This window comes from Panicum hallii, chromosome 5 (assembly GCF_002211085.1).
Source record: "Panicum hallii strain FIL2 chromosome 5, PHallii_v3.1, whole genome shotgun sequence".
NCBI classification, from domain to species: Eukaryota; Viridiplantae; Streptophyta; class Magnoliopsida; order Poales; family Poaceae; genus Panicum; species Panicum hallii.
This window is the reverse complement of record NC_038046.1, coordinates 3704931-3727065: the sequence shown is the minus strand read 5'-3', so window position 1 is coordinate 3727065 and position 22135 is coordinate 3704931. Positions and strand designations below refer to the sequence as shown.

At 46.8% G+C, this 22135-nt stretch overlaps 4 protein-coding genes and 1 pseudogene across 7 annotated transcripts; 2 read left to right on the top strand and 3 right to left on the bottom strand.

Annotated features, from left to right (window-relative positions):
- The first annotated feature begins 453 nt into the window (after positions 1 to 453).
- Positions 454 to 4438, top strand: LOC112893010 (calreticulin-3-like). The gene is made up of 14 exons (XM_025960145.1): positions 454 to 624; positions 1209 to 1316; positions 1470 to 1662; positions 1953 to 2211; positions 2305 to 2361; positions 2437 to 2484; positions 2612 to 2698; positions 2796 to 2853; positions 3021 to 3088; positions 3208 to 3303; positions 3382 to 3438; positions 3588 to 3653; positions 3932 to 3961; positions 4072 to 4438. The coding sequence occupies exons 1-14, from the start codon at positions 522 to 524 to the stop codon at positions 4081 to 4083; spliced, it is 1242 nt and encodes a 413-aa protein (XP_025815930.1). The 5' UTR covers positions 454 to 521; the 3' UTR covers positions 4084 to 4438.
- Positions 4439 to 4848: 410 nt separating this feature from the next.
- On the bottom strand, positions 4849 to 6257 carry LOC112893012 (RHOMBOID-like protein 13). The gene has a single exon (XM_025960147.1). It carries the CDS (start codon positions 5962 to 5964, stop codon positions 5143 to 5145), a length of 822 nt encoding a protein of 273 aa, XP_025815932.1. The 5' UTR covers positions 5965 to 6257; the 3' UTR covers positions 4849 to 5142.
- A 1181-nt stretch (positions 6258 to 7438) lies between these two features.
- LOC112895727 lies at positions 7439 to 8256 on the bottom strand (annotated as a pseudogene).
- A 2373-nt stretch (positions 8257 to 10629) lies between these two features.
- Positions 10630 to 12109, bottom strand: LOC112895546 (cytochrome b561 and DOMON domain-containing protein At3g07570-like). The gene is made up of 2 exons (XM_025963510.1): positions 11810 to 12109; positions 10630 to 11703 (listed from the first exon to the last, which is right to left on the bottom strand). Exons 1-2 carry the CDS (start codon positions 12014 to 12016, stop codon positions 10780 to 10782), a joined length of 1131 nt encoding a protein of 376 aa, XP_025819295.1. The 5' UTR covers positions 12017 to 12109; the 3' UTR covers positions 10630 to 10779.
- Positions 12110 to 17351: 5242 nt separating this feature from the next.
- Positions 17352 to 21247, top strand: LOC112895950 (proteasome subunit beta type-7-A-like). Of its 4 annotated transcripts, none has more exons than XM_025963965.1 (9): positions 17352 to 17422; positions 18538 to 18679; positions 19337 to 19478; positions 19562 to 19658; positions 19738 to 19807; positions 19886 to 19990; positions 20165 to 20263; positions 20787 to 20877; positions 20957 to 21247. In XM_025963965.1, exons 1-9 carry the CDS (start codon positions 17367 to 17369, stop codon positions 21031 to 21033), a joined length of 879 nt encoding a protein of 292 aa, XP_025819750.1. In that variant the 5' UTR covers positions 17352 to 17366; the 3' UTR covers positions 21034 to 21247. The 4 variants fall into 4 exon arrangements, with proteins under 4 accessions (XP_025819750.1, XP_025819751.1, XP_025819753.1 ...); XM_025963966.1 differs by lacking the exon at positions 17352 to 17422 and adding an exon at positions 18044 to 18201; XM_025963968.1 differs by lacking the exon at positions 17352 to 17422 and adding an exon at positions 18240 to 18443.
- The last annotated feature ends 888 nt before the right edge of the window (positions 21248 to 22135 follow it).

Below are 22135 nucleotides of genomic sequence, written 5' to 3'. Positions count from 1 at the left end.
GCCGCGATTGGCTGATGTGGAATTATTTCCGGCATGGATAGAAAGTTGATAGTCACACTCGCACACTGCCCAGTTCTTCTACGTAGACGCGCTTTGCGGGCAGTCCCCCCGCCATAGGCCCCACCCAGGTAGGGACACGTCCGAAGCAGCGACGTTGACTTTGACAAGTCGCGGCCACACCACCGGCCGGCCACCGGGGCGGGGAGGCTGGCAGGCTGCTAGCCTGCTACTGGTCTGGTCTGCTGCTCCGCTCTCCTGTCTCCAGTCTCCGCACTCGCACTCGGTCCTCCCGTGGTCCCCATGAAATGCCCCCGAGTCCCTATTAAACCACCAAAATGCCACCCACCAATCCGCGGTTTGTGTGGCTTGAGCAAAGCCAGAGTGCCATTTTTGTGAATAAAACCAACATCCAGGGTCATTTCAACCCCGCGCGCACTACAAATATTCCCTTTGGTCCAACAGCTCAGCACGCTCGCCGCTGCAGCAGAGAAGCTCCCCCTCTCCCCGCTTCGTCTCCGGCGATGGGTCCTAGCCGCGGCGGCGGCCTGCGCGGCCGCCTCCTCGTCCTCTCGTCGCTGCTCCTCCTCGCGTCCGGCGAGGTCTTCTTCGAGGAGCGCTTCGAAGGTATTGCATACATGACTCGCTGACTGCTACGCTCCTCCCCGCTTCGGCGCTTCCCGACGATTAGCCCCAGCTTGCCCCCGTGCTATCTATCTACGGTAGGTAGATGCTTCTATTTCTGGCTTCCGATTCGAGTTGCCGAATTGGTAGCGGCAGCCTAATGGATTGGGATGATGGATGGGCTGCTGCCTGCTGAGTGTTGACGGACGATTGATCCGGCGTGCGCTACTTTTCCTTGTCACCCCCTGTGCTTTGCGAGTATTATCTCAGTGCCCCTGCGGTTGCTGCCCTTGGCAAACTATGCTTCCGTTTTTGCTAAGGCCGTCGAGGTTTTGACCGTTTGGAGGTGAGCTGAACTGATGTACTCAAGGATTCTAACTGAAATTATTATCAGTAGTACCCGAAGGGCTCTAGGATTTGGGTGCAGCGCTTTAGCAGCTTAGCTTGTGCTGAGCTTGGCATGGAGTGAAAAACGGATGACATGAGCTTGGTTTTGCAATTGTAATTTAAAAGGTTCCTCGTCATTCTAATTTAAGGTGTTTTACCATGTTGGCACTAATTTGTTCTGTTTCGGTTCGAATGTTCAGATGGCTGGGAGTCCCGGTGGGTGGAATCTGATTGGAAAAGGAGTGAAGGGAAAGCTGGAAGGTTCAAGCACACGGCCGGAAGATACTCTGGAGATCCTGATGACAAAGGTTTATTTTTCGTCCCTGGCACACTTCTGTTTCAGTTGACTATATATGTTGATCATGATCACTTGATCAAAAAACATGACATGCTTGCTCAGCGGCTTAGTTCCAGGAAGTTTGTTGATCCATGTGCTTTATTTTTTGTGTATACCGTATCAGGAATACAAACAACAATGGATGCTAGGCATTTTGCTATCTCAGCCAAGTTCCCACAATTCAGTAACAAGAACAGGACACTGGTGGTCCAGTACTCCATTAAGTTTGAGCAGGATATCGAGTGTGGTGGTGGATATATTAAGCTTATGTCCGGCTATGTCAACCAGAAAAAATTTAGCGGGGACACTCCATACAGGTAAATTTCTTTATGGCTTTTGCCCGCCATGGAATTTCCATTCTTTCAAACCCGCGTTCATTCCTATGCTTGATGTGTGATTAGCATGTTCAAATTGTTGATGGATGACGAATGCCACTCTCACACATAATTTAGTTCTGTTTTAGGAGTCGATACAGACTTCACAGCTTGCAAATTAATAATCCTATCATTGCTTCTGAATGTAGTGTCTGAATATGAATTGCAGCCTCTATTATCTTGTTGGCCTGCTGAGTGGTGCCTGCTAACTTTCATAACCGTCTCTTGTGCAGCTTGATGTTTGGGCCAGATATATGTGGTACTGAAACAAAGAAGCTCCATCTTATACTTTCTTACCAAGGGCAGAATTACCCAATCAAGAAAGATCTAGAATGTGAGACGGACAAGTTAACACATATGTATACTTTCATTCTTAGGCCTGACGCATCTTATAGCCTACTTGTTGATAACCGTGAAAGAGAATCTGGGAGCATGTACACTGACTGGGACATCCTCCCTCCTCGTAAAATCAAGGATGTTCATGCCAAAAGGGTTGGCTATTATTTTTATAATTAGAGCTATATTTTGCCCGGAATTTACAGCATGATAAACTGATTTTGTCTAATGTATACATCTTCACTGCAGCCTAAGGATTGGGATGACAGAGAATATATTGATGATCCTGATGATGTTAAGCCAGAGGTTTGTGATTCCACAACTCTTTTCCGAATATGCATTGTCGCACATGTTGCTTAACGTTCCATTGATGATGGCCAGGGCTATGATTCTATCCCAAAACAGATTCCTGATCCAAAGGACAAAAAGGTATGCAAGTTCTAACATTATTCAAGTATTAGCCATGGAATCACATATGTAAGGAACACCCAAATTTGTAGTAAGTAGACACAACACAATATGGAAAATATGAGACTTTTTTCCTTCTATAAACCAGCCTGACACATGGGATGACGATGATGATGGCATATGGAGGCCCAGAATGGTATCAAATCCAGCATACAAGGGACCATGGAAACGCAAGGTACGGTATCTTGTTTGGCAATCAGTCCTTGGAAAGGTTCAGCACTCCGGTATCATCTATCTATACAGTTCACATTTTCACATGCTCCTGCTTGCAGAGAATTAAGAATCCTAACTACAAGGGTAAATGGAAGACCCCATGGATTGATAATCCAGGTAACCAAATAAAGATAATGGTTTTATATGTATACGTCATTAAGTATTTAATGATACAGTGCACATTCAGCCACTGTCCAATATTCCATTCAACAGCTTATTTTGAATTATACCCCACTTTAAGCTTTAAAGGTCAGGTTTGACGCTATAAGTGTATTAATTTGCAGAGTTTGAGGATGATCCAGATCTTTATGTGCTGAAACCTTTGAAGTATGTTGGAATTGAAGTTTGGCAGGTAGCATATACAGTGTTTTTTTTATAAAAAAATCTTATGTTAAAATTCTATCTTCCTGCTGCCTTTTGATTTCTTAAGTGATGTAGCATGATGTAGACTTATATCCCAAATATACGCAGGTAAAAGCTGGTTCAGTTTTTGACAACATTCTGATTTGCGATGACCCTGAATATGCAAGAAAGGTTGTTGAGGAAACTGTGGGTGCGAATAGGGAGGTAACCACAAATAAAACTTGACCAAATTGATCCTGCTATCTCCTGGGAACACTATCTCAGTTTTCTGTATTTTTGCAGGCTGAAAAGGAGGCTTTTGAAGAAGCTGAAAAGGAGAGGAAAGCTAGAGAAGATAGGGTTAGAATGAAGCACTGTGATTTATGAATTATCTACCTTCAGTTGGACTTTGTTACTTCTATGTTGACCATCATTCAATGTCGTCGAATCAACGAATAACTAAAAGCTGTTAAAGAGGCTAAATTTTCTGCTAAACTGTTTGTGCACAGGAAGCTCAACAAGGAAAGGATGAAGGAGGCCGGCGCCGAAGAGACAAGAAGGACAGATACAAAAGAGTATATTTTCTTCATCCTGTCACATAGCTCACGTAGCTTTTTTTTTTCTTTTCTCAAATTATCACCATATCATCAAAAGGGGCCATATTAGAGAAATAAAACATAAATAGTCGGAATGCTGTGTTGATGTGTTTTGCATTTGCAGTGCTTGCTAGAGGCTTGCATTTATGTATTGTGAATTGTGCTGTGCTCATGTGCTAGACGCACAGATCATTGCCTAAAATTCAGTGCAGTATATGCATACATGGTGCACTAACTCTCCTTCCTTGCTTTTACAGCGTTACAGGGATCACTGGGATGACTACCATGTAAGTCAAAATGTTTTCTTATGGAAGAAATGCATCTTGTACTATTTATTATGAACTTCCTAACTCGATTATGACAAGAAGCTTATGTAGTATGCTGGTTCCTTGTTCAGGATGAGCTGTGAAGCCACCATGGACATGACGTGATGTTTTCATCAATAATTGAATCACCAGGCCAAAACAACCTGAAGTGTTCTGTGCTATGTGCCAAAAAATATTAAATTCCAGGATTGAGATGGCATGGACAAAACCGAATATCATTCCTGCTTCCTGCGCAACAGCAGGACATTCCAGTGAAAACTTGGCTTTGACACAGAAATAGTGGGATGAGTCTGTTATGCATGTAATTTACACGGCGCTGGCAATGTGCTAGCTTTGTAATGTCAAAACATTGTCCTTGCCAATATGAATAATGTAAATTGACCATACGAAACTGTGATGATCCCAAATTTTTACCATGTACCAAGTCAGTCATACAAAGTGCTGTTGTTGTGGACACTTGATATTTATTTATATCATTTATGCTCAGAAGGATACTGATGAGCTTGATTTATCTGCACGGATGCATAAATGTACAAGTATGTTTCAGGCTTTCAGGTCAGATCATGGAAGAAAGGCGTGAACCTACAAGAAGCTCTCAGAGTTTTGTTTTATGCACTACAATTTTTGTTACAGCACCCTGCCGATGAGTAACTGGTTATGCTTCCTGTTGTAAGACCTATTTATGTTTGGAATAATTGATTGGTTGATGCGATGGAACAGCATCAGAGTTCCAAAATACAGTCAGACAGCAGTGTAAAGGAATCATGGACTTGCACGATGACCCGCAAAACAATGATGTGCTGTCAAAAATATTTCTCCAATGGTTCTGCACTTCTGCGTAGCAGATGGAATGAACATATCAGTTCTTAATGCAAGCTACAGTGTATATAAACAGCAAGGTAAGAACAGCACTGAAGAAATTCAGTTGCAAAACCTCACTTCACATGGTAACTAGCACCAAAGAATTCCTTTCTTTTCAAAGTGAACATGAAGCATCTGGAAGTCCAGATGAAGAATTCCTTTATACCAGGGATGACCAAAGACATCCGTGACACCAAAATTTCAAAACTGAATACATTTCATGGTGTCAACATGATAGAATTTTCATAACAAGAACAGGATTTGTCAAACATTTCTGCATATTATACAATGTCTGCAACTCTTCTTGCAGGCAGCACATCCATCTGCAGAGTTCTACCATTTCTGGTGGCAACCACACCAACAGAAGGCAGTGACGGGTCTGTCACTGGTTCGATCTCAATAAAACTCAACTCCATAGAACCTGTACGCTTCAAGCTCAAGACAAATACAAGCGCAATCCAGCCGAGCATGGTGATTGCCCAGTAGTTATTCATCCCATGAATCAGACCCCAGGCAATTGAGTACCCGACAATGATCCCCGACAAGTGGCCAATGAAGCTAGCCTGCGGTACCATGATTGATGTGAATATCAGCGACTCGAATGGCGCAAAGCTGATCGGCAGCGACAGAACCCCGAAGATGTTCAGCTTCGATGATGGCTGCTTGGCAGCCAGAATTGTCATCCAGCCAAACACAACGCAGGAGTACCCAACAGCAGTCACCCTCCTGAAGTACTCCACCTTGAACCTCTGAATCATCATGTGGTAGAAGCCGAGGACCAGCAACCCGGACAGCACGACGAGCACGAGCGTGTAGTGCAGGTAGTACTCGACGCCGAGCCCGATCTGCCCCAGCTGCTCGACGACGCCGAGGCTCCACAGCGCGCTCATGTTGAACACCAGGTGCACCACGCTGATGTGCGAGAAGGCGGAGGTGATGATCCGCCAGTACTGCCCGCCGTCCACGGCGGCCTCGTAGCTCAGGCCGACGTCCCCGTACCCGATGCCCCGCTTCTGGATGAACCACCAGATCAGGGAGCAGATGCCGATGACGCTGCTGCTCGCCGGCTTCTCCAATATCTCGTAGATCAGCGGCTTCCCCATTTCCCCAACAGGAAGCTCCCTGAGATTTCGGCCCTAGGACCCTGGCTCGGAGATTGGGGAATCGCGGAGGAAATGATCCAGCAATTTGGTGCGCACGAATTGGTGGCGGGAGGCGGGGGTTTGGCGATTTGAATTGTGAAATTTGATGGGTTTTGTGATGGATCAGTGGCTCTCACCTCGGAATTTTGGAGGGGATTCGAGCAGCTTCTCGGCCGGGCGCGTCCGATGCCCTAGGCTGTTCGAGTCGGGAAATTTTCGTCTTGGGTCGCTTTGCTTAGGGAGGAAGGATGGTGCTGTGAGTGTTCCCATTAGTTCAGGACTAAGCTGCAAAACGGTCTAGTTTACTGAATGCATTTGTAGGGAGAACCCTATGTTTGTTGTAAATTTTGTTTAGTTTCCGCTGGCAGTCCAAAACCCGTTTCCAGTGCCGGGCCGGACCGGACCGTGTTTCTAGGCCCATTGGATAAGATGAAAGGAGAAAAATATACGATAACGTATATTTCAGTATTCGAGTGCTTCTTTTTTTAAAAACTGTATTTGAGTGCTTCTTTCACGCCAAATTTGCCTTCTTTTGCAGTTTTTGTTTAAAGTCATGACTGGTTTTGCCGAAAAGAAAAGCATGGAAAATATCGTGGTTGCTCAAATGGAAGGGAGTATTGATACCATCGTTTTTCCCCTTTGTTTTGAGTTTTGTGTATCTGTTCAGTTGTCGATGGATTGCCCACTGCAGGCACACGGCGTGTCTAGCGAGGCACTGCAGGAACAAGATGCGAATTACTGCATTGCAGCATCCATCACAGGCAGAGATGGCAGTGGTAGAGCTAAATGTTTGGCAGGCCACACAAGGACCGTTGGCTTGTACATGGAGAGGTAGGCAGCCTGCATCCCACTGTACGTACCGCACAAGGGTCCAAGATGAAGCCACCAAGCTCGACATCTTACAGACGGTAGAAATCAAAATCAACTCTCATATAAACCATGCCAACGGACTACGGGGCTGTTTGGTAAGTAGTCTAGGCCGCCACCGCCTAAGGTTAGGCAACCGCCACAAGTGCGGCGTGCCTAAGCAGCCATGCTTAGACATGTGTTTGGTGTACTGCCGCGCCTAAGGTTAGGCGTGCTGAAGAAAAGTATGGTAAGTGTTTGATGTCCTGCCACGCCTAATGTTAGGCACGTGTGGCATCTGTTTGGTAACACGCCTAACTTATGCATGAGTTTTCTTGAACATCAAGCTCAAAATAGCTTTAGGAACAAAAAAAAAAGAGTGCTGAAGCCACCAAATTCTGAACATAGCAGAAATATTACTTGAACATCATAATTTTTGAACATAGCAGCAATAATAGAGTATTAGCAAAATGCTCTATGATCAGCCTAGAAGAAATGCTCTACAAACAGCCCATATAAGCAGTTATCAATAGTTTTCACCAGCTTCATATTATCAGGTTTACAATGGTGCTGATTATCAAAATAGTAGAGCACTAGCAGTTAACAAAAGTTTCTATGGTCAGCCTCCATTCACAGCGGTCAGCCTCCATTCGCATCACCCATCTTGAGTACTCCGATGAATCTATTACAAGTGTAAAATAAATCAGCTAAACCAAATGCAAATAGTAATTGTAATGACAGCCAGAATACAACATATGTGTAATACCTGAGCACTTCAACAAAATAGCAGCACCCACACCAAGCCAATTCACAGCCCCGCATCGCTAAGGAACTTGAGTACCCATGACTGAAATGTTACCTCAGCTGAAGCCGATAAGAAACCACGCATACCTTTTTGGTCTTTGGCTGCTAGATATGTTCCAACCATCAACTTTTGGTCAGTAGTTAATGTCATCTGTTCAAGCCTTTCCCATAATATATCATCAGAGCTACGCATAGCTGGTGGAGGGGGCGGTGGCTTCTTCATTTCCTTTTGAAGTTCCACCAAAGTAGCTGCAATTGTATCTCCAACCCTTGATATACGGCTCTTTAGCCTCACATCTCTCTTAGGTGGCTGACCCTCACTTCTTGGGCGCTTTATTCCAGAGCTAGATGAGCTTAGATCAGCCACCTGTGAAGCCATAACAGGCTGACCACTTATAGGAGAAGGTAAAGTGTCAGAATCATCGCCTAGATCATCCTCACGCTGAGCATAGTTGGAGAAGTCATTGCAAATATCATCATCATAATCATTATCCTCGTCATCTTAGGTGTCATTCATGCAAGTGTTGGCATCCATAGCAAGCGAACCATCCGCACTGCTGTTCTGAAAGAGTTCTTGCATCTCAATGAAAAATTTTATAGGCTTGGTGAGGAGTCTTCTTACCCTATCCTGCACAAAGTTGCAAAATGTTAGTAATGTACATTTATAAATTAGCCAATGATAACAAAAATTGATTGAGAAAAATAGCATACACTTAGTTTAGCCTTATCTGACTCGGACATGGTCAGCATGGTCAGCATGGACATCAGTTTATGTATGTATAGTGACCTACAATTGAATTTAACTAACATTAGCTACTAATTTCAAGAGCCAAAATATGGTATACTAATTACTCCACTGATACCTTCTGGAATTTTTAATCCTGAGGGGCGTGACAAAGCATCTTGGAGCACAAAGGAATCATGAGCTGATCCTTCCCATCCAGCCAATACATATACGAACCTAAGATCGAAATCCACAGCAGCTAACACATTTTGTGTTGGATAGTGCTTTCTACCTCTGAACCTATCTTGCATATATATAGGAACTGATGCTGGTATATGCGTGCCATCCAGTGCTCCTACACATTTCTAAATCAAAAAGAAAAAAATTATTCTATTAGTGTACGGAATTATTAGAAGATGAATTTCAATTATATGTGTGTATATTACCTCAAAATAAGGATGAAATCGTCCCGGGCTACTTGTTATCTTTGTATGTGTTTCTGTGGTTCTCATGGTAATGATGTCACGAGAAAGGACACATAAAGCATCTAAAACAATATTAAAATACCTACTAACTGTCTCTCCGGACCGCAAGAATTCAAAGGCAACTGATCTATTTGTCCATCTATGGCCAACAAATTTCAAGAATATGGCGACTTGTTCTTCAATAGATACATTGATACTGTCCTCTAACAATCCACGGGACCTTAAATGATCACATAACCTGTGAAACACATCTTTACGCATGCGCAGCTCACTAATACAGTCAGCATCAGTTCCATTATAAAGACGGTTAAGCCTTCTCTCTCTTTCCAAATCTCTTTCTAAAAAAGAACCGTATTTAAGACATCTCTTGACCAATCTATTTTGGTGCAACTTGTACCACAATATACAAAGACAAATGGCCATGCAAATAAATATCCTTCTTCTTCTGGTATAATGATCATAGTAATAACAATACTCAAGATATTGCTTCATTGCACCCATCTATATAGATTATACAAACATTAATAGAATGCACGCAACATATACGACAATTACCAACAACAAGATAGCTATACCTTCGGAGCAGAGCTTGCAGCCGGTACCTCACGGACACCTAAAACAAAATGGAAACAAATCATGAGATTCCAGTGGTAATTAGTTAATTTTCGGCGAAGAAGCAGAGCCAGATCAATTTTCTAGGAAGGAGGGGGGCAACGGGGGGGGGGGGGGGGGGGGGGGGCTTCCGCGGAGCAGCAGGGGCTCCAGGAGCATCCGCATCCGCGGGGGGGGGGGGGGCCTCCGCGGAGCAGCAGGGGCTCCAGGAGCATCCGCATCCGCGGGGGGGGGGGGGGGGGGGGCCTCTGCGGAGCAGCAGGGGCTCCAGGAGCATCCATCCGCGGGGGGGGGAGGGGGGCGGAGCAGCCGGGCCCTCCGCGGGCAGGAGCATCCGCGGGGGGGGGGGGGGGGCGGCCTCAGGACGGGGGCCTCAGGGCGGCGGCCATGGCGGGGAGGTCTGCCGGCGCGAGGAAAGGAGGGAGCAGGAGGGTGCGCGACGCGGCGAGTACCTGGAAATCGGCGGCGGCAGGAGCTCGAGCTCCTCGGCGGCGGCGGGACCACGGGTGGGGAGGTGGGGAGGGGAGGCGACGCGCCTGGTGAAAAAGTGTGGCGCGATAGGACGCGGCGGCCAAATCGGACGCCTCACCCGCGGCGAGAATTTCTGTGGCTCGTTTGTGGAATCTTGCCTAAGATTGTGTGGCGGCCTATGCTTAGGAAGTTACCAAACAGCTACCTACCATACTGTGGCGTGCCTAGGCTTAGGCTGTGGCAGCTTAGGCTGCTTACCAAACAGCCCCTACCTCTAGCATTTGAAGCATAAGGTTGCTCTGAACCTGAACATGTTGAAAATGAAAATTTTATCAAAAGCTCAACTCACAAATATATAAAAAAGGGCTAAAACGGTGAAAAATAACCACAACACCACTTGTTTTTTATTCCCTATCTTTCCCCGGCTGACAAAAATGAAACTTACAGCTCCAACAAATCACAGATATTCTGCAAATGGACCATTGTAAAGCACAAAGGAAACTATGCAAGTACCCCAACATGGCTAAGCCATAGAATCTGTCCCTCCTCCAAACACCTTGCATGCAGCAATATTCACAAGCCAAAATATTTCTTGCGGATGTTCTGCTTGCCCCTCTCCCAAATCATCAACTTTTATCCCATAAACAAATGAAGGTTATGAAGCAATGGAAGGACTATATTAAATCAACAATGTATATCTCGACGAAAACAAATCATCTACGCTCATACAACAAGCACCTACAAGGTATAGTAATGCAGACGACGAGAGGCTACACTCGCGTAACATAACGGTGTACATGAATCTCCGAAGTCGAATGGTCGTCGATCGCCGGATCAAGCGGCGGACCTCCAGAGCCTGACCTCGAGAACAACCGAGGCGAGGACCCAGACCGCGAGGGAGACGCCGTAGAAGGCGCCAGCGGCGGAGGCCTCGTGCGCGACGGACAGCCCGACGAAGACGTTGGCGACGGCGCACGCCACGGCGGCGCGGCCGACGTAGTGGTGGTACCAGTTCCAGTACCGCCGCACCTTGGACCCCTTGCCCGGCCGCGCCAGGAACGCCAGCACCTGCAGGCAGCCGAAGACGAGGACGGCGACGCCGAGCGCCTGGTGGCTGTCGGCGCCGGGGACGTCGTCGTCGTTCAGCCTGAACCCGGCCACGACCCCCGCCGCGCCTAGCACGAACCCGACCCCCTGCACGGAGATGTGCGCGTAGAACCAGAACGGGTCGTGCCGCTTGAAGTAGCGCGCCAGTGCGACGCCCACCGGCATGAGCACGCCCCACCCGAGCCCGGCCATCGCGCCGTGCCACTTCCTCGCGTCGAACGACGACGCGCCGCCGCCCGCGCTGGACGCCACGCCGGTGGCGTAGTCGACGGCGGCGGAGCCGTAGCTGCGGTGCCGCACGAGGTAGTTGTTGGAGAGCTGGGCCCCCGAGGGGCCGACGGCGTAGATGAGGAACGGCGCCGGGCGCGCGGCGGTGAACTGGAAGGCGAGGTGGAGGCGGGATGACTGAGCAGCCAGGAGCGTGGAGCCGGGGAGCAGCGCCAGGCTGCCCTGGTCCGGCGGGCAGCTCCCCGGGCTCGTCCCGCCCAGCCGGTACTGCTTCGCCACCCCGACGCCGCCGCCGGTCGTCCACCCGGCCACAGCGCTGCTCCCCACCATGGCGCCGTTGGACGAGAACCCCACCGACACGTACCCGTCCGCGTCCGGCGCCGACAGTACGAAGCTCCACGTGTCCTGCCCGCTCTTCCCGTACTGCACGCGCTGACAACGATCAGTGCTCTGGCCGGCCGTGGACATGGGGGGTGAAAACGTCACGCGTATGATAGTACATGGGGGATGTGAATTGTGATTGACGTACGCGCACGATGAAACCTTGGGAGGGCCAGGCGTCGAAGCAGGTGAGGTTGGAGGTGTCGAAGGGGATGAGGCGGCTGACGGCGGCGAGGCTGGAACCGGAGCCGCACGAGTCGGCCGTCTGGGACCTCGCGACGGAGCTGCAGAGGCAGCATAGCAGCAGCACGAGCAGCGCGCTGCTGATGCTGGAAGAACAAGACCTGGGCTTCATGTTTCCGTCTGCGAATCTGATCTGCAGGCTCTGCCTGCTATTGCTTGTGGTGACGGGTGAGGTTAGCTGTGGGCTGCAGAGGCCTGCAGATCGATGAAGTGCCCCGGGCTGCGGTTTCCTGACCAAAACGGGAGGTGCAGATATATACCAATCCGTTTGATTCCAAATGTAAGCTTGCTTCGACGAAAATGCATAGTACACAACGCTTGGCAGTTGAGCATGTACCTATAGGCGTCTCATAGTCTACGGACACCATTTCTTTATGAAATGGTGAATAAAAAATAAGAATATTTGTGACGAGTCAGACTCGGATCTAGTGGATAGTTTCCACAAAAAAATCTAGCACCTAGTTCACAATCGAGCTGGTAGAAAGTTTAGTCACACTTGATCTTTTAGATGAATATGTGAGTAGAATGTTTATAAAACTGCCCTGCAGATAAACAACAAGCATGGAGCAACTATGGTCCGCGGATTGTACTCATCTGCTGATGGTTTTACGAGCAAATCAGGGACAAGATGCAATGTTCAATATGCACATTCACCTAGCAAAACTTCTCCGTGACTGCTACTCTGCTACTGAAGATTTGCACATCCGGTTTATACCCTCGAACTATCGTAAAAGTTTGATTTTCGATCTTTAACTATAAAATCAGGTAATGTAGGCCATCCAACTATCGAAACCATGCAAATTTGGCCCTTTGGGTGGTCTCGAAGATGCTTTTGTATTTTTTAAAAAATAAAAAAATTCTAATTAGATCTAAAAATAATTAAAACTAATCCATTTAAATCAAAAAATATGAAACTAGTATCAAAATTTTTCTAAAAATATAACATATCTATTATTGCTATATTTGAAACTTATTTATTCAAAAAGGCATAACTACAAACAACCAAATACTATGAATATAAAAAATTGGATCCGAATAACTGACAAGTAGAGTGTCAATAGATAAGTTACATGTTAAAAAACTTTTGATACCCATTTCATATTTTTTTATTTAAAATAAATTACTTATGAATTTTTTAGTTTAAAATTGTATATTTTTATTTTTACAAAATGAAAAACCATCTTTAAAACCACCTAAAGGACTAAATTTGCACGGTTTTGATAGTTGGATGGTCTATGTTATCCAGTTTTATAATTGAAAGTTGAAATTGGACTTTTGTGATAGTTCGAGGATGTAAACCGAATTTTTCCCTTTTTTAAATTTGTAGAAGAGAGATGCAGGGAGATTGTCGGTACATACGGACAGGGGTACGTCCTACTAGGGTGTCCAACCAGATGGCCACAAGGTTATCCGAGACCTCGCTCTTGTCCTATGGGTGACGGGGCGTACGGCCCGGGCCTGACAGCTGGGATCATGGTCTCCGGACCACCCCCGTGTTCATATAGGTCCGGCGCCTCCACGTGCCCACGAGGACAGAGCGCTCGGGTATAACCTTCGCAGGGCCGGACCCCCCGGCGGGGTCCGGCGCCGCAACGTGTGAGGGCTAGACCCCTATCTGGGCTTGTCCATCCGGACCGGCCTCGGGGGCCCGGACCTCCCATTCCCCCGGGAAGGGGTTCGGCGCCGCCACGTGCCGCCTCAAACTGCTAGGGAGGCGGCTGCAGGGTCAACCCTGCCACATGCCCGTGGCAGAAGGCCTCCCGTGGGGCGCCGGCCCAACTACCGCATTAAATGCGGGTAGGTGGGCTGCGCGTGCCCAAGACAGGGCATGGCCTGCCCGCTGACACACTGGGTAGGTATGCTGACACCAGGGTAAGCCCGCCTGTTTCCAAGGCGGCGCGTCGTATCACCGCGTACTGTGCGCAAGCGGTGTATAGTCAACTCACGGCGCCACGCGCATGGGTAATGATGGTCTGCTGCCGGAGAGCCGAGGCATGCGCTGCTACAGTGTGCGCGGAGGCGACGGCGCGGCGGGTCAGCGCAGCTCCTTCGCCTGTCAGAGGGGTCTAGCCCAACAGTGACAGCGCGTCCTCCCATGTGCGTAGTCACTGACAGCAGGTACTGTGCCGGTAAGGCGGCACACGACTGAACCCTGACTGTAGATACGCACATCAACTTCCCGATCGAGAGGACTACAGAGAGGAGCTGGAGAGGAAGTTCTCCATATCTGTAGCACTTAAGGCTCCAATGCGTACACTATTTAATATGTTGCCGGGTCCACCTGTCAGGACCTCGCTCAGTGTACGCACTCCCCTTGAGCCTATAAAAGGGACAGTGTACGCACTCCCCTTGAGCCTATAAAAAGGAGAGCGCGCACGTTAAAACACAAGTCTTATGGACAACCAAGCTACGCACAAGCTTTCCATAAACTCTCAAGCAATACAACACGAAAGTGGACGTAGGGTCCGGCGGCCCGAACCACTCTAAATCCTCGTGTCCTTCCCATGTTCATCTGCCCTTTGATCAAGCACTCCTAGATCTCCTCCAAACTCATTCTAAACTAGAATTAAGCGGGTGCATTCTGCCATCCGGCCGGGGATTTTCTCCCATAGAGATCAAATGGTAATATTTGCAGGTTGCTTTGCCTGCATGGTCGTCAGTTAGACGAGCCGAGGCCAAGGCCAACGCTTGAGTGCGTGCGTGGTAGCCACACAGTACAGTCAGACAAGCGCACAAGATAGCGTGTTATGTAACATTCCCTGATTTGATAATAAACTTGAGCACTAGAAGGTTCCAGCCCATTCAATATTTGAACCCTCGTTTATCATTTGATTAGTGGTAGCCTCTTTATGAAGCATATATTTTTCGGTGGGGCAAGTGCAGGTGCATGTGTGCAAGGTGCTATATTATGCTTTTGATCTGCCTGAAACACTGAACCTGCCCGTGGATTCAGAAAGGTCCACCGTCCACGACGACCAAGACTACCATGGCACCGGCTCGTCGTCTCCAGGAAGAAGCATGGATTCCTGTGGCTTGCACGGATTCTCCACTCCCCCCGACGTCCGCCTCCCTTTGAAAATCGCATCGGCGTGTGGCCGCCACGCGCCTCGCCGTTGGCCTAGGCCACGTTTAGATTGCAAATTTGTATAACATTTGGAACTTTTTTGCTACTATAGCGTTTTCGTTTGTATTTGACAAATTTTATCTAATCATGGTCTAACTAGGCTTAAAAGATTCGTCTCGTGATGTACAATTAAACTGTGCAATTAGTTATTTTTTTACATACATTTACTGCTTCATGCATGTGTCCCAAAATTGATGTGATGGAGAGAGAGTGTAAAAATTATAACATTTGGAAGCGATCTAAACGGGGCCCTAGACGACCGTCGACTTCTCGATCTGAGCACCAGACATTCTACCAGAAAGTGGAGCCTTGCAATGAACTGCACGAGGCAGGTGAACTCGAGTGACAGCTGCATGAAGAAGGCGATCGAGATCATAACAGTCCTTCTGAAAATTCTCAAGTGGACCCTCTGCAGCCTAGCACAGCACAAGGCGTGTTAGTTCTGAAGTTCTTCAATTTGCAGTGGCCACGCGTTAAGTTCAGATGTGATCATGTCTTGTTTCAGGCCAAATCAACACAGTTACACAGCTACGTCGGTTTCACACCGAAAGGTTGAGCCTGCACGGTTGAGCTGAGCACTAAATCAAACCTGATCTTACTTTGCTGACTTTGCTGGAAAGCAGCGGCAGACGCGTTGTAGGCTTGTATAGCTTGAGCATTCACAGATAGAGCTGGTCTCAGCTAATTCCCATGAACTGCCCGCGGTTTTCACCCACTTGCTACTGGTATAGCATTATTGCCGCAGCCCGCAAGTCACAGGCTCTCAGCTACAGCCTACAGGTCGTCAGTTCAGCCTTAGCTCCGTGGAACATGCATGGTGAACTGAAGTTCGTCCCGACCACGGACCATCATTTGTTCACTAGATCAGTTATAGCGGGATTTATTTTCATTAGACATGGTGTCATGTCAAGATTTTTTATGAGATGGCAAAGAAATAATAAAGGGAGATAAGAAAGTGATTTCAACAGGATAAAAACTATCTGAAATTCAAGTACTCCAGGAATTCTAAAGTGATCAGGAAAGTCATTGCATAAAGAAGGTTTTCTTGACACAGAATTAGTGGTACTCTATTAAATGTTTCATGCAAGATGAAATTACAATTACTTGGCCTATTTGGATCTGAGTGACTAAACTTTAGTCCTATCATGTCGGATGTTTGGACATCAATTAGGAGTATTAAATATAACTAATTGCATAAAAAGAGACTAATTCACAATAATAAGCCTAATTAATCCATCATTAGCACATAAACTGTAGCATAACGTTGCCAAATTATGGACATTAATCCATTAAGCTTAATGGATTCGTCTCGCGAATTAGTCTCTATTTATGCAATTGATTTTGTAATTACTCTATATTTAATAATTTTAATTAGTGTCCAAACATTTAACATGACATGTACTAAAGTTTAGTCCGGGGTATCCAAACACCCATTTAGTTAGGAATCAATTCTTAGTCTCTGCGGACTTTTTTCTGAGGGACTGATCAATCAATGTATCCATCCGCTCCTCTCGAGTGGCACGGGCAGTTCCCAGCAGCACCGCCTCTCGCCTCGTCCTCCGCCTCTTCACCACCTGAGCAGCATGCCAGAAGTCTGGTAGCGGCAAGGACGGCGGCGACGGGGCTCCATCTCTAGTTCCTCACATCTCTAGCTTCCCTCATCAGGATCTGGTGCGAGTCGGCTCGATGCGGAACGCCACAACTGCGTGCGGCAGCCCGGCCACATGTGGCGGTGAGAGCTAGGGCCATGGGCCGGCGCACCCTTCCCTCTCCCGCTCTTCCGCGAGCTCCCGTCACTTGGGTCGGCGGCGGCGGCCGCCGGGCGTTGGCCCCAGTGCAGCCAGATCCGCCGTTTCATGTCCCATATCTGCCGAGGACGCATGGGCTACTTCCCCATGGAGACGGCCACACGGTGCTCGTGTGGTGGCGGCAACATCGCGGGGGACAACCCCGACCTGCTGCTCTCCGTGTTGCGTCCGTGCGAGCCATCATCTGCAGGCCGCCGCCGCTTGCGCGCTTCCTCGATGTCAGAAACGGCGGCCGCCGATGCCTCCCCTAGTTCCTCGTTTCGTGGTGGTCATGGGAGAGGCCAGTGGTCTAATCCACCCGACTCGGATTGGTTTTGTGGGACTGCGGTGGCCATCGGTGGCTTGCTTACCCACGGTGGCGATGATATTATCTTGGAGGAGCTTCAGGCGAAAGTTCTACTCGACTGTTGTGTCGGGCCAACACTGGCGGCGCTCTTTGAACGTCGTTTTCCTCCCTTGAGGCGCTATTATGATGCTTTTTTGCAAATGTCAGTAGTTCTCCGGGTGAAATCCTAATTCCGGCTCGTCGGATGGGCGACAATGGCGTCTTCAACGTCGGGTTCTCCTTGGAGGCGTCGCCATGGAGGTTCTGTGCACCTAAATTCATTGCCTATTTATGTGGCTTCTACGTGAAAGGATTTGGCAAGCAACAAATAATTCAAACATCAAGTTTCTAAGCAAACAAGAGATGTGTTGGATTGGTGTTGCATAAAGATATTGCAAGACTGAAACGTGAACGAAGAATAAGACTAAAACAAGAGATATGTTGGATTAGTGCTGCATAAAGATATTGCAAGACTGAAACGTGAACGAAGAATAAGACTAAAATGTAGTCTTCTAGTTTTTCTTTCTTCATTTTAGAGTTTTTTCTTGTATTTGTAACCTATCTAAGAGCTCTTGCAATTCTTAGCTGTATATATCCACTACGTGAATATAAACGGCTATTTTTTAACCTTAATCTAAAAAACACGGAACATGATTAACAAACCAAAACGAGAGAGAGAGACCGCGCGCCATTGGGGCTGAAATGAGAATGTAAATTATTTAGGGGTGTGACTCTAAATTGTACCATGTGGACCAGGACCAGCTTGATGTGCAGGATCTCCTATAGGGGGTTATCTATAAATTGTACATCCGAACTGATCCAATCCGTCTATAACTGATCCAGTGGCTGTGATTGCCCGGTAACACTGGTGTGTTCACCCTTTCTTCCTCCCCAATCCAACCCCAACTCTTCTGCTGCTCCAGCTCCATCTCGGATCCAAAAACAAAAGAAAAGGGGAGACAGAGTTACAGAGATAGAGAAGCGAACAGGAAGAAGCCTCGCCGCTCGCCGCTCTCGCATCGTCCCCGAACTCAGATCAGGTGCGAGCGCGGCCGGAACTCCACCGTGTTCCCCCTCCAGTTTATCCACACCGCAAATCGGGGCCGGGGCGCAGGGATATCTAGGGTTTCCTTCACCTGCGATTTGTTCTTTTTTCCCTTTTTTTCCCCTCGCGAAGAGCGGCATCTGCGGCTCGTCGATCCCTCCCTGCCGCTTCCATCTTTAGCGCGCGGCCCACTTGATTGGGAGGAGGAGGGGGGAAGCGAAGCCGAGTGAGATTGAGGTGGACGGATAGGTTAGGGGTTTAGGGCTAATTGGTTGACGACCTGTACCGATTTGCCGTGATCTTGATCTGTGGTGGTGCCGTTGCGCTGCAGGATGACGGGCTCCATGGATCTCCCAGCGAAGGGCGGGTTCAGCTTCGACCTATGCCGGCGGAACGACTTTCTGGAGAAAAAGGGGCTCAAAGTCCCCGGCTTCAGGAAGACCGGGACCACCATCGTCGGCCTCGTCTTCCAGGTGCAGCTCGCGTTCACTTGTTGCTACTTTTATTCTGGGATTATTAGTGTGTCTTCTGCTGGTTCGAGTTACCCGTGCTTGCGAATTTGATAGGCATGAACGTGAACCTAGTACTGTCATTTCTTTGTGTTAGTAGGTTTTGTAAACTTATTTGTGGTGCGCTGATCAGCACAATTGATCTTTAGAAAATCTGTCTGACATGTCATGTTAACCTCCTTATGCGCATACCCATATTGTGGTACGCGTTAAAGATACGAGTTGGGAAAAGTTCAGTGTAAACAATAGTGGAACTGCGAGAAAACCTATCTCTTTTGTAATGTCTGTTTGTTAGCCTTCTAGTTGTATTAGCTCAGGGGGGAAGGTATACATACACAAAAAATACTAATACTCATGATACTTGATTTGTGGCAAATGATGCTCTGGCAATACCTAATTGAATCTTGATTTGTGGCAACTTGTGATTGAATGAATCTAATGGATGGTAGTTTTACCTTAACACTTCTAATTTCAAGCAAGTTTTTAGTATGTGTACCCATTGCTCTTAGTCCAGCGCAAATGGATGAAAGACGTCGCATTCATGTGACCTGTTTGAACAGACATTGTTTCATATTGCTCTACTGAGGTTAACATTAGACTACACTATATTTTGGTATCTAGGATGGGGTTGTTCTTGGGGCAGACACAAGGGCAACTGAGGGGCCTATAGTTGCTGACAAGAATTGTGAGAAAATCCACTTTATGGCGCCAAACATATATTGCTGTGGAGCAGGAACAGCTGCTGACACAGAGGCTGTTACAGGTAAATGACTAAAAGAATGGCATTCTAGCCTTTACAACTCCTTCCCATGAATTCGTTCTGACATTTTGCTTCTTTTACTTTAGATATGGTGAGCTCCCAGCTACAGCTTCACCGATATGCAACTGGCCGTGAATCAAGAGTTGTGACTGCACTTACACTGCTGAAGTCACACCTTTTCAAGTGAGCTCCTATCTCACAGGCATATTTACAACTTCCTATTGTTCTGTGACACCTGACCTACTTAAGCCATTATGTGTAGGTATCAAGGTCATGTCAGTGCCGCCCTTGTTCTTGGTGGAGTGGATTGTACTGGACCACACCTACACACTGTGAGTAACTGAGTATAACTGTTTGTTGCTTGTTGTAATTAAAAGTTAGGGTAGTTAAATTAACTTTGGAAAGTGCAGGTTTATCCACATGGCTCCACAGATACTCTTCCTTTTGCCACGATGGGTTCTGGATCGCTTGCTGCAATGTCGGTGTTTGAATCGAAGTACAAAGAAGGGCTTACGGTAAGTGAACCAGTTCAACAGTTCCTATATTTAACTATGCTGGCAATATACTATTGTCTTCTGTGGCAACTGAAGTTGCATTTGTTGGTTTTTGTTTTAATTTGCAAAAGTTTGTTAATAATATACAATGCCTTTTGTTATGTTTGCATCAACTAATTCCTTTTTATCTTCTAGAGGGAAGAGGGAATACAACTTGTGGCCGATGCAATCCGTGCTGGTATCTTCAATGACTTGGGTAGTGGTAGTAACGTGGATGTCTGCGTGATAACCAAGGTATGCATTGCATTTTCTGTGTCATGACTGAAATTGACAAAAACACTGCAAAGTTTGAAAAATACATCAAAGCAACTTATTAGTGAATGAACTTTGAAACTATCTTTCAGAATTGTAGTTGTCAACTTTGATTTGATACTCCATTTGAAATTAGTTATCATTATAGCATTGTATTTGTGTAGTTTAACAACATGCAGATTTTATATTATGAGAGGATTTCTCATGGTAAATCGAGAAACATGAATCTTATGATATTTAACTGTATAAATTATAGAAACTGATGGTCAAAGATAGAAACGCTTAACAAAGCTAGAATGGCAACTAAAAAGGAGGGAGTATATCGCTTGCACATTGTTTGGTTACTTCTGATCATCAATTTCCAATAATGCTCATTTGAGTAAATTATAACGCTGCATTTTCAATTTACCATGGATACCTTTTTAGCAAATCAAAGAACATGAAATATGTTCTTAAAAACCATTCAAAGTGCTTTGCTGACCAAAAGCCATTTTGAAATTACCAGGGGAAGACAGAATACTTGAGAAACCACGAGTTACCGAATCCAAGAACTTACGTTAGCTCGAAGGGATACAGCTTCACCAAGGGGCAGACTGGTGAGTTCCTTGCTAATGAATGGTACAAAATATGACATATTGAACAGTAGAGTCATGCATGATTCTGTTCTTGTTGCAGAGGTACTTTCCACAAAGATCACACAGCTGAAGCAGAAGGTTGAGGTCGCTGAGGGTGGCGATGCAATGGAGGAGTGATCATGCGTACTAGGGTCATATTCAGAATTTACGTAATTTTCTTAGTGGGGCTGCTAGAACAAGAACAGAATGGATGCCTTTGTTGTACTTTCTGGACCGAATCCAGACTTTCGCTAAAGATGTTTCAGATGTTGACATATTTTCAAGTGATTGTTGGTTTCGAATGTGGAATTGTTTAAAAATGTTATGGTATGGTATTTTCTTTGCGTTGTTACCTCTGCATTGATTGTTAGCAGGCATATTTGGCCCTTTGACTAGATGAAGGGCGCTGCAAAAAACCATGACTGGTGCAGTAGATTTCATCTATATCTGGACTTATTAGTACAGGGTTGTGACCATGCAAAATCTCAGTTGTTGGTCAGGGTATGTATGTTCAGTTCTGTTAAAACGTTCGTGATAGATTGCCTAACCCCATGAAAATAATGTGGTAGCATGTCAGCTAAATAATCTTATTGCACTGTGTTAACACATCAATAAATCCTGAGATTCATTCAGTTGTCCGGATAAGTTTGTATCTAACATCAGCATTGCGTGGCACAGTTGAGAATTGCATCAGTAGTTGCTGTGGGGATTTGGAATGCATAGACCCACATTCAGTAAGAGCACTTGTGTTGTGCTAGTCGAATTAAGGCACTGTTGCAGGTTGCTTTGCCTGGCATGATCATCACAAAGACGAGACCAGGCCACTTGTTCAGCTTCCACACAACGCCAACGCGTCCGTTGGATACCTGGTGGAGTATGTATGATCGATTACAGACAGACAAGCGCACACGATAGTACTCCTTTCCTGTTGGATATAGTATTCCCTGGTTTGATAAACTTGAGCCCTAGAAGGTTCCAGGCTTCCAGCCCGTGCAATATTTAAACCCTTGTTTGTCATTTGATTAGTGCTGCCTGCTGGCCTCTTTCTGAAGCTCACTCTGTCCCCTTGACGGCATGCCTTCGGGTGGTGCAAGTGCAAGGTGCTTTCTGCTTTTTATCTGCCTCAAACACTGAACCTGCCCGTGAATTCAGAAAGGTCCACGACGACCGAGACTTACCATGGCACCGGCTCGTCGTCACGAGGAAGAAGCGAATCGCGTCGGCGTGTGGCGTCCACGCC